The 17074-nt window shown below is 36.1% G+C and overlaps 3 protein-coding genes across 9 annotated transcripts; 1 reads left to right on the top strand and 2 right to left on the bottom strand.

The window, feature by feature from the left end:
- Positions 1–42: 42 nt before the first annotated feature.
- LOC18606819 (uncharacterized) lies at positions 43–2574 on the bottom strand. The gene is made up of 5 exons (XM_007040644.3): positions 2427–2574; positions 2233–2303; positions 1253–1890; positions 886–997; positions 43–441 (listed from the first exon to the last, which is right to left on the bottom strand). Exons 1-5 carry the CDS (start codon positions 2499–2501, stop codon positions 402–404), a joined length of 936 nt encoding a protein of 311 aa, XP_007040706.2. The 5' UTR covers positions 2502–2574; the 3' UTR covers positions 43–401.
- Positions 2575–6080: 3506 nt separating this feature from the next.
- On the top strand, positions 6081–11839 carry LOC18606818 (inactive poly [ADP-ribose] polymerase RCD1-like). Of its 7 annotated transcripts, none has more exons than XM_007040635.3 (8): positions 6081–6235; positions 7489–7643; positions 7808–9059; positions 9805–10046; positions 10455–10558; positions 10967–11152; positions 11249–11344; positions 11455–11839. In XM_007040635.3, the coding sequence occupies exons 3-8, from the start codon at positions 7930–7932 to the stop codon at positions 11515–11517; spliced, it is 1821 nt and encodes a 606-aa protein (XP_007040697.3). In that variant the 5' UTR covers positions 6081–6235; positions 7489–7643; positions 7808–7929; the 3' UTR covers positions 11518–11839. The 7 variants fall into 7 exon arrangements, with proteins under 7 accessions (XP_007040697.3, XP_088661212.1, XP_088661211.1 ...); XM_088805085.1 differs by having other exon boundaries at positions 6098–6235; positions 7204–7643; XM_007040639.3 differs by lacking the exon at positions 6081–6235 and adding an exon at positions 6262–6454.
- A 101-nt stretch (positions 11840–11940) lies between these two features.
- SKL2 (shikimate kinase like 2) lies at positions 11941–15599 on the bottom strand. The gene is given in 9 exon segments (XM_018117703.2): positions 11941–12172; positions 12174–12253; positions 12427–12603; positions 13014–13132; positions 13223–13289; positions 13872–13933; positions 14294–14488; positions 14568–14758; positions 15340–15599. Coding segments are annotated over 9 exon segments (1143 nt in total). The 5' UTR covers positions 15556–15599; the 3' UTR covers positions 11941–12136.
- Positions 15600–17074: the final 1475 nt, after the last annotated feature.

Below are 17074 nucleotides of genomic sequence, written 5' to 3'. Positions count from 1 at the left end.
GTTGTCCTTGATCGTTCAAATTGACTAATTGCAAAGTTAAGCTGTTGTAAAGTGTTTCAAATTTATTCATGAGAAATATTTTTTTAAAAAAAAAAGGCAGCAAACCCCAAAGGTCCTGAAGTAATAAAAAGAAGCAATTAACCATAAAAAGTTTTACAGCAAGCCTTCCTTGCCCTAGAGCAAGGGAAACAGCTCTCTCTCAACAAATAAAAACTTGATATATTTTAAGCAATTATACAGCGAGAGCTGAAATGAGATACAAAGCAAGCGGTGATTGGGTGACTTTGTCACTGTAAGCCATGTCAAAATACAGTCTATAAAACTTGCAACACACCAGATTCCTCGTTTTTATATGAGCAAAACTTGTAACAGCTCTGTTCCACATTCCAGAAGAATGCTTATCACTGCCGTTTCCTTGCAATATTCTGCTCCATAAGATACCTGCACCTCAATGTCAAACTTCCATGATCAGGAGCATTCAATATAACTTCATTATTTGATATACAAATTTAAAGGCATACTTGCGGAGATATACCAATAGCTAAAGTTACTTAATAGAGTCTGATGAAAGGCAATGTATAGGCATAACTCAAATGAAAGAAATGGATGAAACATCCAGCAGGCATGTACATATGAAAATAACTAATAAGGCAATACTCTTAGAGATCACATTAGACTGGATATCTGATACTTAATGAATTAGACTCTAGCCATTTATCACAAATATGTATAGTAGCCCATCAAGACAAATTTATATATGCCTGATCCTTGTGAGCCCTCAATCAGCAATAGATTAGCAAAAGGCTGGGTCAGCTTAAAGATGTATTTTCATAGATGCTCATTTACCATAATCATTAGAAAAATGGGAATAACAGAATTACTTACTTCCCCGTGTAAAAGCCTGCAGAATACCATGCATTTAAAAGTACAGCGAGATCAGTTTCAAAGGTAGTACTTTGATTCGTTTCCCCTTCACCGTCTTTCTTCTCCTTGTTGTCTGCACTCAAGGAAAATGTAAAATCAATGAGAAATTTGAACAAGGACATTAAAATGTCCTAGGCAAAAATTTCACATTATCAAAGAACAATACAAGCAGAGTATGATCATCAAATCAGGCTAAAGTTATGAGCATAATATTATCAATTACATGTTTAGTTGTAACGATGATAAATTGACAAGCATAAAAATCTGCTTCAAACAATAAACAATTGCCTGATAACTCCTAAGAACACTTGGGAAAAGCCATCCTTACCCTCATTTATATTAGGATTAACAGAAGCTTTATTCGTCATGGAGGATATTGCTCTTTCTGCAGCTCCCATAGCTGTTTTGACAATGTCACAGTCTATGGCCGTGGATAAGGTTCCGTGAGCCACTGCATTATTTGTGTTAGTGCTAGTTTTACCAACACATGTCCCACCCAAGGAACAGCAAGGATATGATGTGCATGGAGTCACCAAAGATTGAGATACATATGGGCAACACGAACAGACGACAGTTGAGTGTGAAGCTTGACTTGTATGAATTGGATATTCCTGAGAAGTACAAGAGGTACCCCATTGTGCAACTGCACTAGAACCCTCAGCAGGATATTGGTAATTCCAGCTACCAAATTGCTGCATCTGCTGCAGAAGCTTTTGTCTCTTCTCTTCAACCTCATAATACTGGCTAAGCAATTGGTTATAGTCTTCTGTACCTTGCACATCTGAATAGCCTTTATGGCCATCTTGCTTATCCTGCATTGGCAGATTATTTGATGAATCTATATAACGTTCAGGCGTCTGTGAATTTATGTTATCATTTTCTTCATCCGGTTGAAGATCCTTTGCCTCAGCCGATTCTGTTCCAGTATCTGATGTAGCATTGCTGTTCTCTCCTGCATCCCTATGTCTTCATGAAACATAAGAAGTGAAAGTAAAAACTTAATATTCAAGTCTCAGGCCAACAATGAAACAAGAAAACTCGAATAACAGTAAAGAAGCAGAAAGAAAATGCAGATGACAAGATTCTACCCCCAAACAACATATCTGAAAATCATCAAAATTGAACTTCATGTAAACGATTCATTCAATCAGCAATAGAAACCATGACATTTTCCTTAAAACAAAAAAATCCCATCATCAACAGCATATTCATTCAACAACAGTTTCTGAAAATTACACAAAAATTGCATTTCTGAGAAAACAATGTACTAATATTCATAACTTCTAAAAACCAGGAAAGAAGGCTTACTTCATAGCTTCATCACCGCATTGATCAACAACAGAGACATTTTCCTCACTGGTTTTCTTGCCATGCATCCTCTGCAGAAGAAAAATGCAAATAACAATAAAACAAAATCCAATTACGCACTTAAAAAGTTTTAATTGCAGCTGAAAACTGAGAAAACCCAGACAAAAGTAAACGTCAAGAAGAGAGAAGGGAACCTTGTATTTGGACATAGCGCTGTCGAAGGCGTCGACGAGGGCAGAGTCGTCCCAAAGATCACCTTCTTTGCCCATGTTTTCTTCTTCTGTCAAAGGATTTCCCCGGTTCTTAGAACCACTGGAGGGACAGCCAGACAAGGACTAAAACTTAAACCCTTCCCCATTTTTATTTCATTTGGGCCTAAACCCGAAAGCAAGCACACTATAACATGTTAAAGAAAGCCCAAGCATTGGAGTGCTCGAGTCTGAACCCAGCCATTAGCCCAATGCAGCGATGCCATTTCCCGATTTAGGGCCGCAGATGGTATTTCAAGTTAAAATACTAAATAGAAAAATAATTATCTCTTTGAGTTCGAGGTAATAGTTTATAAATAATTAAAAAAAGAATAACAATTTGTTGATTATTATGTTCAAGTAAGTTATGCAACTTAATCGAGACGCATTGATGACTGATATAATAAGTTTACTTGAACACAACATAGATTAAAACTGAAAACAATCATCTTGATTCTTTTAAAGATCTTTTAACGTGTATATATTTTCATAATTTATATTTAAATGAAACATAATTGATAAGTTGAACGAAGAGCTCGATGACTACGTTGGGACTAAGTAAACTTAAGGATTTTATGCATCAAGAGGCTTAGCGGTACATCTTTTACTACATAATTGATTGCTTTGTGACAATTAGCATGGAGCTTGGTGATACTTGTTTTTCTTGGAAAGCATCTTCTTCCTACAAAGAAAGAGTTGGAAGACCAAGACCATATATTAAGGTCAAGTGGAAAAGGAGAACGCCTTGTTCATTGCTCTGCTGCAAAGAAAGTCACAGCTTCACTTTCACTTTTAAGAGGAGAGGACAGACTGTAGCAATCAATCATATGCCTGCACCCACAGATGGTTGTGCATCTGTCCCCTTCCCTTCAATAACTATATATATATCTTTTTCTTTTCTTGCTATGGTTTCCTGAATGAATAACACAAAGTCTTTCTTTACTAGGACCTGGTATGCTTTTGTTTTTTTAACCCAATAAGGACAGAAAACTTGGTCATGTTCTTGAATTGATAACCTTGAAAAGATCAAAGCAGAGTCATAATCTAGCTGTAGTATGAATCCTAGAGTTACTTAGAGTGAAGGGAGTTTCTATAAATCTTCAAGCCCACTGCTCCAAGAAAGATCCCAGAAAACAAAAGAGAGAAGTGATTGAATCAGACCCCACACCCTTGTCCCAAAATCAAAAGGCATATCGAGACACTTGAAGAAAATAGCTTATTCTTCTATTAATTCAAACCACCATTCATACTTTCTTTGGTAGTATTATAAAATCAAATGCTCATTCCCAGTCATGGCCGGCGCAGAAGTCATCTACTTGGCCAACAAGTTATTGATGCTGAATATTGTCCATGGAATCTTCCAACCAGAAAAAGAAAGCCTCCTTCTACATCTTTACCTAATCAAATTCAATAAATCAATTAAAAACACAATATCTATTCTTCATCCTCTTGAGTAATTCAATCTGCACATTAACAAATATAAACTTAAAAACTTTTACGAATCAATTACTTAAATTCTTCTTAATTTTTTTTAATATAATCCGAAATTCATCTTTAGTGCATGTTTTTAATAAGAACGATTTTTCTACATTAATTTTGATTATTAAGTCGAATCTATTTAGATGTTGTTGCTTATAGGACGTCTATTAAAAGGTAACGTAAGTATCGGGTTCAATGAGAATAAAAATCTGATTCGGATGAATCTCAATAACTTAAAAATTCCGTAAATTTGATGCTAATTCAGATTCCAAAGGCAAATAGAAAAACAGAACTTAATAGGGGAAGTCTGAATTCGGGGGCAGTAAAGAAAATATACTGATATTAAGGTTATTCTCAGACCACTAGGATTAAAGCAGACAGCGTTTGGGTGTTGGAATTTTAAGGTTTTGATCGAATCAGATGCCTTTTACTTTTCTCACTACTTTCTTAATGATTCCCGGAAGCTGCTGCCGCCAGCCAAACGTGGAAACGTTTCCCATAGAGGCGTAGACCAACGGTAGACTTGTTCAGGGTTGGGTTTCGACATAGGAATGCTAGCTCGGGCCATTTTATGTTGGGCTTGGATTTTTAAGACCAAGCCCAGCCGGTTCAAAATCATTATTCTCTTAAAATAATCTTCTTTTTTTTATTATTTTTAAATATGTTCCAAAATATCAAAAGTATTTTTCTTATTTTAAATTTTCAAAAAATTAAAAAATAATCAAGAATTTTAGTGATCTTGGGCTAGTTCTTCAAAGTGTGAGAAAAAAAAACCCTAATTAAGGAGATTTATCTAAATGAAAAAAAAAAGAAATAAAAGAGACTTAATTTTATAGACTAAGTACCACTAATAATCTGAGTGAGCATTAATCGACTCAAAACAAAATAATTCATCGAATCCGATTGAATTTAGTTAATTTAAGTCAAAATTCGATATCTATAATTTGCAAATAAATCAATCAAAAAATTGATCATTAATAATATTCTTAAATATAATCAATTTTATAATTAATTGAATCAATGATTTCAATTTCTATTATAATTCGGTCAATTTCAATTGTTTTTCACACGAATTCAATTAATTCGATTTTTAAAATTTTTAAAACTAAACTGATCAATATTGATATTCTGTAAGTATCATCGTGACTCGTTTTTTTCATGACTTAATGTAGTTGAGGTTGTAGTACCACTAACACCTTCTTCGACAAGTAATATTTAAAGGCAGTTTCCATTTACCAAGTCTCAATCCGGCAGTTGATGTGCTAAACATTTCTGTATTCTTTAGGTTGAGGAAGTTTCCCATTGCTACCAAATAATTTAAGTGCCAATAAAGATAGTACCATAACAACAAATAAATACTTAGTTAGTACCTACACAACGGGGCCCCACTATGGCTAGGAGACAAGCCTTGTGCTGGTGTGCTCCCACGCACCCAAATATTAAAGATTGACACGAACCTCACGAACTTTATCTTCTTTTGAAACTCGGTCCCACCCTCTCAATTATTCTACACTTGCATACCAAACAAAATCATATAAAGTCAACAGTATACGTTATCCGATTTCCCGATTGTACCCTACTAGAGTTATTGATTTTCAAAATTACCCTTCTCAATGAAACTCGATAATTCTTGAATATTGTTGGTGTGAGTTTGAATTTAAGGGTATTGTATTTCATTTTTTAAATAAGTTTAATTTATCATGTAACTATGTTAATTTGATTAATAAGATTTGTTTAATTTATTTATGTTATTTATTAAATAGATTTGTATTAATAGTGTTTAAATAAATTTATTAAATATTATATCATATAAAATTTAATTTAATTTAATTACATTTATTTAATAAATATATTAATCATGTGATAACATATATTATAAATATTAATAAGTTACATAAACATGACATACTTATGACAATGCAACAAGAATGAGAACAATGTTTCTAACAACCGCCTTTAGGATTTTTTTTTGAATGTCGAAAATGACCCTTTTCTACCCAAACCAATCAAATGTTTTTCCTCCCGTGTGTAGTTTCTGAGTCAACCAAAGCGAAGGTCCAATCAAAATCGACACGGTGACAGACAGCTGGTAACTTTATCAATCCCCGCCATTATCGTTGGATGGTTGGATTTGCCCTTGCTTTTCTTCCAAGAAAGGGAGATAGAGAGAGAGAAAAAGAAAAAAAAAGAATTCACGGGAAAGCAATGAGAGAGAGAGAAAGGTGAGAAGACTGCCGTCTCTGGAAACGCCGTCAACGCTGAGGAATAAGAGACAGGTTCATTCTTATTAACGGCGTCGTATTTCATTTGAGTTTAGGGTTTTCGAATTTTCTCTTTTTTTTTTCTTTTTTCTCTCTCCCTCTCTGCAGCCCCCTCCCCATTCTCACTACCTTTCTTTCTCTCATAAAATATAAAAGAGAAATAAAACAAATAAAAATAAACGGAAAACCCTCTCATATCATAAAAGAATCACTACAAATTTATCTCATTCTCAGGTAATATCGTTCATTTTCTTTTATTTTTAGGTTTCTGTGGGTTATTTTTGTTGGATTTAATTTTTGAGTACGGATCGCTTAGATCTGGCTAGATCTTGGCTTCTGCTGGGCGTTCATTTGATTTTGTTGGATAATTAATTTTTTTGACGGTTGATTTCTGTGAATGTTTTGTTTTTTTGGAGGATCAAGAAGGATACTCTTAGATTTTGCGAGAAATTACAAGATTTCTTAAATTCCTAATTTTCGTTGTTTGACTTAGATTTTTGGGCCAAGAAAACAATTTAGTTTGTTAATTTGGGGAATATATATATTATATTCCCCAAATTAACAAACTAAATTCTATTTTCTTTTTAATTTTCCTGATCTCGCTGTTTTTACGTGAAATTACAAGAATTCCTGAAATCTTATTTATATATATTTTGGCTCAGTTTTAGAAAAAAATATATAGTTTGTTAATTTGGAGAAAATATGTTTTAAGGTTGATTTTGTATTTTATTTTTCCATTTTAATTTTTTTGATCTCGAGACTGGAAGTATTTGCGAGAATTTACCAGTTTTTCTGGATCTTGATTTCTTTGGTTGTGTTGATTTTTTTACTCTGATTTATTGACAGGATTCATTGTAAGATTTAAATTTTCGGAATAATTTTGCTTGTTCATTTTGCTGTTTGTGGTCAACGGGGTTTCATTTTGTTGATTTACAGATTTTCGTAGTTATTTTTTTTTTTAAAATTTTGTTCATTTTTTTCAGGTCAACGCTGTTTGGTGTCTCAAGATTTATGTGATTAATAATATTTACTCAGATCCGAGTAAATTTTGTGGTTTTAGTGAAAATTCGTGTGATTTATTGAAGGTCAACGTGGCGTTTGATCTGTAAAATTTGTTGCTTAGAAACTCAAAAGAAGGAAAGAAAGAAAAGGGGAAAAAATTAAAGAAATCTGTACATTTTTTAGTCATTTGAACGTATTAAAGAAAAAAAGAATCCAACGAATTGTTGAACCATAATTTTGAAATTTGTTTGCCACAATATTTTTAGGTGCTGTTATTTGATGCAATAGAAGGCAGGGCTACTTAATGCTGTAGGGTAAATAAGGAAGTGGCTTTCTCTTCCGTGAATTAACCTTGTAAAAAAAAGAAGAGGAACATGTGCAACATGAACATGTACAGGATCGACACTAACTGCGGTTCTAGGTATGCATTCCTCTTACTGCACGGTAATTCTAATACGTTTGGTTTGATATGCTTTGAGCCACTTGTTTGACTAGTTGGTTCTGTTAAGTCTGAAGTTTTGTTAGTTATGTTTAACTGATATCTGTGTCTATTAATGCCCTGACTTCTTTTTTTTTTCCTTACAGGATTTGCTTGTCAACTTTTAGGGGACAGTTTCTTTCAGTTTGGTAGTGGCTGGATTTAATATTCGCTTTTACGCTAGAAGTTTGGGTTTTAAAGTTGTCGATAGGGATTGATCTAGGTAGAAATGGAAGCACAGAACGCCATGGTATTGGATAGTCAACCTGGGGTTCTTCATGGCATGAAGAGAAAACGGGCAGTGCAGCAAGCAACATATTTTCCTGGAGCTTCGCATGTGGTATTACCACAATTGCCCGGTTTGAGTTTACCATCCCAGAAACATGGCAAGCGGAGGAGACTAGAGGATTGCAATGGCAAAGTTGTGAGTTGTGGTTATCCTTCCAAAAGATCTTTGCTGCTTTGCTATTCCAATTTTAGGAAAACAGGTGTTCCAAAGCGCCTAATGTTCTTTGAAAATGGTGAATGGAACAATTTTCCCAAGGATCTCATTTCCTCAATTAGGAAAGATCTTGACGCAAAGATGCCAGCTATTCAGCTTGAGAAAGATGGTCAATCTTTTGTGCTTGATTTTTTGCATATGTTTAGACTGGATTGTAAAACTGGCTTGAAACAACCAATTGCTTGGATTGATGAAGCAGATGGTTGTTTCTTCCCAGAAACATTTGCTGGTGAGGACGGGCCATACCAGTGCTGTGAGCATGAATTTGAGAATGATAAAGAATCCTTTTTTAGTGAATCGTATGCCCCCCCTGAGATCAAGCTACAGCTTGAGATTGACATTAATGGCGTTGAGCAATCAAAGTTGAAGGAATGTAGTGGGGAGTCAAGTTCTTTCGATAGACATTTTCAAATTGCTCAGAAACCTGCATCCAGCCATTGTGCTGTAGAAGTTGAGGATAGTTGTGACAGGAATGCTGATGCAAAACCCAGCAAAGCTTTGGAGGATAGGAGAAACTTAGTACCTGAAAAGGAGTTTGCAGGTGTAGAGTTGGATGAACAGTTGGTTGAGAAGATGTTTCGTAAGGGTATGCACCCTTGTGGAGGTGTGGATATTCTTGATGTGGAAACCTGCTTCAGTGCATCAAAGCAATACCGATTTGAGTGTTTCCAGAAGCAGGTTCAAATTGTGAAGAAGTATCGGGGGAGTGCGAATGTTCAATATGCTTGGCTTGCTTCGTCAAAAGCTGCACTGCCTACCATCAGGATGCATGGGGTTGGGCATTCTAAGCTGTCCAAAATTCCACACAAATATGGTGCTGGTGTTCATCTTGCTGCGGCTGAATTAACTAATACCAGGTTGGAGATTTGTTTCATTGTTTTCCGTGTGAATACTTTTGAATATGCAAGTCCTTCTTCTTTTTCTTTTTTTTTTAAATTTTCTGTGAAGAAAATTCTGCTAGGCTTTATTGTAATTTTGTTAATTAAGTAATTTTTTGTATATCAAGAGAAGTACCTTTCTTCTTGCCTTCCAAAGATAAATGCTTAGGCCCTTGTGATTACATAAGGGTTAGAGCTACCTACTTTTGAGAAATAGATTAAGTAAACATGAAGACAGCAAATGGAGAAGTTAACGGTTCACTTTTACCTTATAATGACACTTGGCTGTTTAGTTGCGTAGAATGTAGTGAATAGAACTGTTTTGTTGCTGTATTTTTCTTCTTCTCTTTGTTGTAAGTGTCCCAAAAGTACATTATCTTATGATTCACATAAATTGTTTTCTCTATTGAAATTTAGGGAAAATGTTTTGGTTGAACTTTTTTTATTCATGTTCTTATCAGGCTCACTCTGAATGCATACTTCTTACTCTTGTGAAAAAAAGTTACTTTCTTTTCTTTTTGTCATTAATCTCTTCAATATTTTAAGCACTAATTGCTACTGGATAGTGGTCTTCTATTTTCTTCACTGCTTCCTTTATCTGCCACGTGTTTAATAATCCCAACCAGATAAACGTTTCCTTATCCATCTCATATAAAATATTCAAGTTTTATTTTCCGTACTGTGGTGATTTTTAGGACTGAACACTTGCTACTTATTTGTGCAGTGCAAAGTATTGTGATGTTGACGAAAATGGAATACAATACATGGTTTTCTGTCGTGTAATAATGGGAAAGATGGAGCGTCTTAGCCCTGGAAGTACACAAGATCTTCCTAGCAGTGAGGATGTTGATAGTGGAGTGGATGATCTTCAGCATCCAAAGTACTATATAATCTGGGACATGAATATCAACACTCACATATATCCAGAATTTGTTGTTAGTTTCAAGCTCTCCTCCATTGCTAAAGGTGGTATATTTCTCCTTTAAAATGTTTATTTGATGAATATATTCATTCTTAATTTCTTTTATCTGACATCAAATTGGATACTCTACGCAACTCATGGAACCTGGGGAGTAAATTTGGATGGTTGCCAATCAACTAAACGGCCTCAACCGTCCAATCTTCATTTCAAACTTGGATGACAAAAGTTTTAAGTTTGTTAATTTAAGAAACAAGGCTTCTTCCATGATGCGTTGATATCTCCTCTTGGTGGGGCTTTTTGTTTTTTCATTCAAGAGATCACTCATCACTCCAACTACTGGTTCAATGAGTTAGTTGGCTGTGTCTTCTGCAAATTCTGTATGGCTATCATATGTTTCCTTTTTTGAAATATTTTTGGTTCTTTAGCTCTCCAACTTTATGTTGTTCTGACAGGGCATTTGATTGGAAGTGAAACTAATAATGCTGTTTCAGGCGTCACTGCATCTTCGCAAGCACTTCAGGGTCGTTTTCCAGTAGTGCCATCTGCTGGTGAATTGGTGAGTAATATATGTGGTCTGCTTTTTCGTCCTGCAACAGTGTTCGTTAGGTGGTTGCTATTTGAGCACTCAGATTCTTAAAGCTTTGAAATCTGCATTCTGGAGCGGTAGATGCAACAAATTATTTTGTGTGATTCAGTGTGACATGTTTCTATAGTATCTATATGATATAAGTAATTTTGACTTATGTCATCAAACTGGTGGAGGGAAAGGCGCACATTTAGAAGAAATTTAGAATGGAACTGAGTAATTTATCAGTTTCTGCATTATGAGGCAATCCTTATGCCCATGTTTTCTGCCGTACAGCAACTCAGATAACCTTTGTACTCGTGATATATATGTGGGTTTTGATATTACTTTTTTAGGTGAGATTTACTTATGTTAACTGGTGATTCTTTTGTCATTTAGGGGAGTATTAATCACCAAACTTCAGATTCAGGGGGATCCCAAGAAAATGATCCTAGCCTGGGTTCAAACACTTCAAAGGCCCCTAAATCCCCCTGGATGCCTTTCCCTATGTTGTTTGCTGCTATTTCAACTAAAATTCCTCGTGTAGATATGGACCAAGTTACTAATCATTATGAACTATTCAGGGTATGTTCAATAAGATGTTTAATTGTTAGTTTCCCTCAGTTTTTATTAAAGTTTTCTGATTCTTCTGTGTTATTTTCTTTTCGGATGCTTCATCAGGCAAAGAAGATAAGTCGTGATGCCTTTGTGAAGAAGTTGAGGTTTTTAGTTGGAGATGATTTGTTGAGGTCAACAATAACATCTTTGCAATGCAAGGTATGAGTTAAAACCTTTGTGGGATGATTTAATGGCTCTGCAATGCAATAGCACTAGAATAGTTTGGTATGATTTAACCATATACTAATTCACTTTTCTGTGATTTGCAGATACCATCTAGGCAGGACTTGCAGGTGGTGAAGCAGAACATGAAGGGTCCTGGCAGCCGCTGAATTATCATTTTATATGTTTGGTAGTCTGCTGCGTTTGTGACCTTGCGGAGTCCTTCAGTTTGGTGTTATCCAGAGACTGTCAGTTAAAATGCGTCGACATTAAGGTACTGTAGGACTTAGATTTTTGTTATGATCGTGTAATTGTTAAGTAATTTTCGTAAGTAGCGAGGAGGATTTCGATCTGAACTTGTTTTTATGGTACTTGTTCTTAATGTGGACTGTTGTAATCAATATTTGATACCCTGGCGCTTGTTGAGTTTCCCATCTGGGGTTTCTATTCAAATACCGAAGAGGGCGGAGAAGCTTCAAAATTCAAACCAAATCTACCCAACCCCACTTAAAAGAAACAAGAAAACTATTTTCAGTTTGTTTTTACTAGCTGTTGCTGCTGAGTGGTGACAATTGCGAACACGGAGATGAATATCACTTAACCGTGTAGTTGAGGAATCGGTCATAAGTTGAATAAAGTGTTTGAAGGTGCGTTTTTGTCTGTGTTCGAATCCCAATTTCAAATGTGCTAAAGTTACAAGAAAATTTTCTGCTTGAACCAGGCAGCTTGACCAAAAGAAATCAAGCGGTAAATCTCCCGACACAAATCCAAGTTGTGTCTGTACAATAATCAATTTTCCAATGTAGCAGGCTGTACATCAGTTGGGAGTTGATGGATCCCACCCTGGTGGCTTGATGTTTGGCCTATCCCCACGACATCCTAACCTTATATAAAGGCTCTTCTTACCTTAAAACACAAAGCAGAAAAAACAATAGCGAGTTAACAGGTTGGTTAGAATAGAATGCCCTGCTGCAATGGCACATCAACACCTTCCCTTCCCGTCCCTTTCACCAACCCCCTAACCTGGTAATGTCTGTTTATACATCTGTTTCCTCTTACCTACACATGAAGAGCAATACCTGGAAGTTTCTTGTCCGATAGAATTAACTGTTTGAGGGCACTTAACGATGCTTGCGCTAAGCTTTTGGCATGGTCAGCATCCCAACCCTGGAGCTTCACAACCACATCTGCATTGGAGTAGCCAAGACTACCGTCTTGAACATGCCTTCTGGCTTCCCCCTTTGCTGAATCCTCATCTGCATCGGGATTTCGGGAGTTAACTTAAAATTATTTTAATAGCTACTTTTTATCTGCACCTTTAACCTGAAATTAGGTATGCAGGCACTTTGTCCTGACTCGTGGAGCAGCTACTTGGTCGCAGAATAACTAAAGGCCTATTTACAGTTATAAGTAAGGATCACCAGCTAAAATGAGATACATGGAATGTATTTTAATGCACCCAAAGCATATATCATGATAGCTTAAAGTGAAGCCTGGGTTGTGTACATAACGGTTGCACAATGTTAGGGGATTCTTTCACCTAGTATGTTCATGTGCAAACGTATTGGTCCCAAAGTTGTTGGAAACAACTTATCAGCAAGAGAAATACAGATGAGAGTAGCTTGTCTGAAATAAATTAATGGATAAAGGGCAAGCAAAACTGTACCTATAGCTTCAGTTTGTGACAACCAGACGGTAAACCCTGAATAAAGATGCCTCCATTTATCGGTCCTTCCAGCAGCTCCATGCGACCCTCCTAATGTTGCAACAACGGCCCGGACATGACTGCCAGAACAAGCAAGCAAAAGGAAGGCATTACAATATGTATTTGATGACAAGCAAATTAAAAGAAGTAATAAAAGGCATATGCCTTACCTACTTAAGCTTTCCAATATAGCACTTTCTGCTTCAGCCACAGAGTCAGAACCTTCGGCCAGCACCCCTGGAAAGATCACACCAATTAATAGCAGCAAGCTGTTTAACAGAAATCTCTCTGAGCTTGTGAGCACTGGCTCTTTAAGTCATTTGACATTGACAAGATATGAAGTAGATCATAGTGCATCTCTTTTGCCTTATGATGCAGAATGTCAAGGCAAGTGTCCAGTCAATTCGTTACGGAAAAAGGTGTGCAAGAGTTCATCTCTGATAACGATTTGTACTGGCTATAATGCACGAGGCAATATCAAGAATGACAACTACTTATCCCATCAGTGATTCAATGGTACACAGATTCAAGAGTCGATACAATGTGACTCTTCACACATGTGAGCACAAACACATCCCCAAATATATATCATACATTTATCAGGGTGACATCATCCAAAGTAAATTGTAAAACAGACTTGAGGTGCTTCTGGAGGAAAATATATTGACTTGTAGTGCTATACACATGGAATGAATGTATGTAACTATGTACGAGGGAAAGCAGGGGAGGACATTGAGATCCAGTCATGTGTATATGTTTGGGCCAGGGGCAGCTACTAGTAACTGACATTCACTGAAAAGGTCAAAAAATTGTACTCACATGAATCAACAGTTTGCTTGGTGAAAGTTTCTAACAACTCTTTTGTATCAAGTGGTATGTACCTGAAATCATTTCAACCAATCAAATCATCAGAGGACACATATGAAATCAAAGTTGATTTGTAATCATCTATTAGCAAATCAAGTTACAATATAGATAGTTATGATACAATTCTTGCTTTTAATGACTTAACCTAGATTACGACTATTCCAATGAAGGTCGTGAACCTGAGGAACAAGAACTATTCTTTTTCTATCTGCTGAAATTAGGACAACATGCAAGAAGGATGAAGATTCGCAATAACAAGTAACAACACATGTAATGAGAAAGTCAAGTATCAAGAAGACGAATCAACAGGTATGTAACAAGAAACAAGGGGAAAAAAAGAGAGAAGTGGGATTGGTGAAATGTAGATCAAATACCCAAGAGCAACAGCAAGTTCACGAGCCACTTTTTGGTTAATTTCAGTGGAATCCCCAACAATGTAAATTGAAGTTCCTTTAAGGAGTTGCATAGAACCAGCTGACAAGGACTCCCATGACTCCACAATATCTGGCCATTCCAAATCCAGGTCCTGCTTTTTTAAGTTAATAACGAGTTGATCATCATCTACATACCTGTTCAAGACAAGACGCTAAATCTAAATGTGTAAAGATCTTAATAGATTTAAGTTCATTAATACTCAGTGCCACGAACCATATTGTTTCAGCAGGCTTTATTTTCTCAAAGAGACTATTAGTTTCTATAAGTATGACGAAGGACCCAGCCTGCCGTACTTTTACAGTTAGAGAAGTACCATCCGCATCCACAAATATATCTTTGGCACTTGGAACATCTTGGCCGCCAAGTTGCAACCTTAGTTCCACTTCAGAAGACCCATCGGAGAACTGTAACATGCTCCATCGAATTAAGTAAGGCCCGACAACAAACACTAATGATAAAAATGACTGAAAAATCAAAAGAAAACATTCTCAAATTCATGACTTATGTAAGTACGGATGGCCTTGGGGAAGTTTCCTTCTAGTCCAAGATATTGTCACAAGTTTAGTATTAGCATACATGGGGGCAGAGTTTCAATCCCAACAAATGAGTCTGAACAGACAATGGCATCGATAGAATTAGATTGGCATAGTTATTTGGTTTAACTGATAACTATATTTATAACATTCTCTTCCTGAAAAGAAGAATCTGCTTTTCTAGAGACGAATTGCAACTCTATACAAGTAAACAACCTTCAGATTCTAATCTGGATTTCTTAATTGGATTATTACACAATTAGAGTCCCAAAAAAAAAGGGAAAAATTGAGACCAAAATCAAAAGCCTCAATGGACAAAGAAAAACCTTTACAATTTCAAATATCAAGCTTAATTAAACTAATTGGCCTAGTCTATCTAGTTATCAGAAGAAAGAAAGATCCAAAAAAAGACCACAAAAATACGCCTATAAATACATTCAAAGAAAATTTACCTCATAGTGCGTAGTGTTGGTGGAGACGGTGGAGAAACAGTTGCAGGAGAAGCTATGGAGTGGGCTGATGGGTCTCACAGAGTTCCATCTGAAGGCAGAAGCTTTAGGTTTTGGGAAGTAAAAAGAATGTGTTTTGGTAGAGAAATGAAGGGTTTTGATAGGGTTTTGCGATGAGAAGCAGAGCGTGGCACCGGCGCTAGCAATTGCACCAGCCATTGCTTACTTCATCTGATCTAGAAATGAAGAGAGAGAAACCGAGCAGATAAGTGTTACCTGTACTTTATTAAAATTATTGGGGTCATAAGCCCATTCCAACAAATCAAAATTGGGTTCATGGGTTGGGGTTCTGCCTTAAAACCATGTTAACCATGGGCTGAACTTTCAACCCAAACAACTGCTTTGGACTTCAGTCTGTAAGACAGGACGTGGGACAAGAAAGAAAATGGCTAGACCTCATTTGGGTTATTGGGTTTGGTTATTTACCAGAAGAGTATCTGGCCATGTTATGAAAGAAGTATTTCCAAGAATGTAGTACATACGAAAAAAAAAACATTTGTTTTTGGAAAGGGAACAGAGCACTTTCTGTAAGCACCTTTACAGATTTGCCTTGTTGGTTTGGGAGAGAGTAAACTGTAAAGAAAGAATGCGAAAAAAAATCAATTGCTATTTATCTACATGCATGGTAAACTATGAGAGATTCTCTTGTTTGTTTGCACCTTTTTTAGGTTTAGAAAAGTCTTTTGCAAAATAGATAATCTCAGAGTCATATTCTAAGAGATGGGTGCAAATATCCAAATTTACTCATAAAGGTTTTCTTGGACAGTTAAAAAGAAAAAAAAATCTATAACAAACAGAGACCAAAAGAATCAAGCAGCTAGTCTATTGATATCAAATTGAAAATCTTTTTTCCAAAAAGAGATGGGAAAATAACAAAAATACGAGGAAAAAGTGGGGGAAAGAGAGAGAGACAGAGAATGGTCCTGTCCCTGTGGTGGAAGAGTCAATGAGACAGTGTTGTGGTTGTGGTAGTCCCCCGGACCACCAGAGATAAAATGTTTCACCATAAGTCACATCATGCTATCACCATGCATTAAAAGCTCCCTAATTATGAATGAATGATTCATTTCAGACTTTCGGATAAAAAGATAAAAGAAAAAACTCCCAGTCTGAATCAGGTTTCAGTGCCCTCCCCTCCCTCTCCTGACTTCTTCACTTCCCCCTTCCTCTCACATTATTCAAAACCACACCCCTAACCTTCCTTCTTCTCATCTAATTCATCCCTTCCCAACTTTTAGATTTTGTTGGTGATTAATACTACCTTACAATCAATGAAACTTTATTGCTAACAAAAGGGACCGAGTAGGTAAGTTGGTATTTATCCCTCCATAGTAAAAGTTGGTGTCGTTTATTTATGGCATGAGTATCATCAATGCAGTTCGAAAAATAATACCCCCTTTTTCTTTGCCTTTTGCCTTTACCTGGCTAAGAGGATATCACCCTCTGTCAAATGTAGATAGTATTTCCTTTGGGAATATTCTCTTGGCTGTCAGCATGAGGAACATGTAAATCAAAAAACATAGCAATTAAAGAGTTTTAAAGCTAACATTAGGTACATACACAATATCGAAAGGAGTTTTATGGGACAAGAGAACATTATTGTTCTATATCATTAATATAGCGTAAAGGGTATTGTTTTTTACTAATGTTGAGCAGTAAAAGTGGGTTTTCATGGCAG

Source organism: Theobroma cacao, chromosome 3 (genome assembly GCF_053813885.1).
Source record: "Theobroma cacao isolate CCN51 chromosome 3, ASM5381388v1, whole genome shotgun sequence".
NCBI classification, from domain to species: domain Eukaryota; kingdom Viridiplantae; phylum Streptophyta; class Magnoliopsida; order Malvales; family Malvaceae; genus Theobroma; species Theobroma cacao.
This window is presented reverse-complemented; position numbering and strand designations above follow the sequence as displayed.

Bases quoted from the DNA above. Each gene is read 5' to 3' on its own strand.
- LOC18606819 (XM_007040644.3), bottom strand. From the start codon at position 2,501: ATGGGCAAAGAAGGTGATCTTTGGGACGACTCTGCCCTCGTCGACGCC. The intron at 1,891-2,232 runs GTAAGCCTTCTT...TGTTTCATGAAG, and splicing joins TGCGGTGATGAAGCTATGAA to ACATAGGGATGCAGGAGAGA. The intron at 442-885 runs GTAAGTAATTCT...ATTGAGGTGCAG, and splicing joins GCAGGCTTTTACACGGGGAA to GTATCTTATGGAGCAGAATA.
- LOC18606818 (XM_007040635.3), top strand. From the start codon at position 7,930: ATGGAAGCACAGAACGCCATGGTATTGGATAGTCAACCTGGGGTTCTT. The intron at 9,060-9,804 runs GTTGGAGATTTG...TTATTTGTGCAG, and splicing joins GCTGAATTAACTAATACCAG to TGCAAAGTATTGTGATGTTG. The intron at 11,153-11,248 runs GTATGTTCAATA...ATGCTTCATCAG, and splicing joins ATCATTATGAACTATTCAGG to GCAAAGAAGATAAGTCGTGA.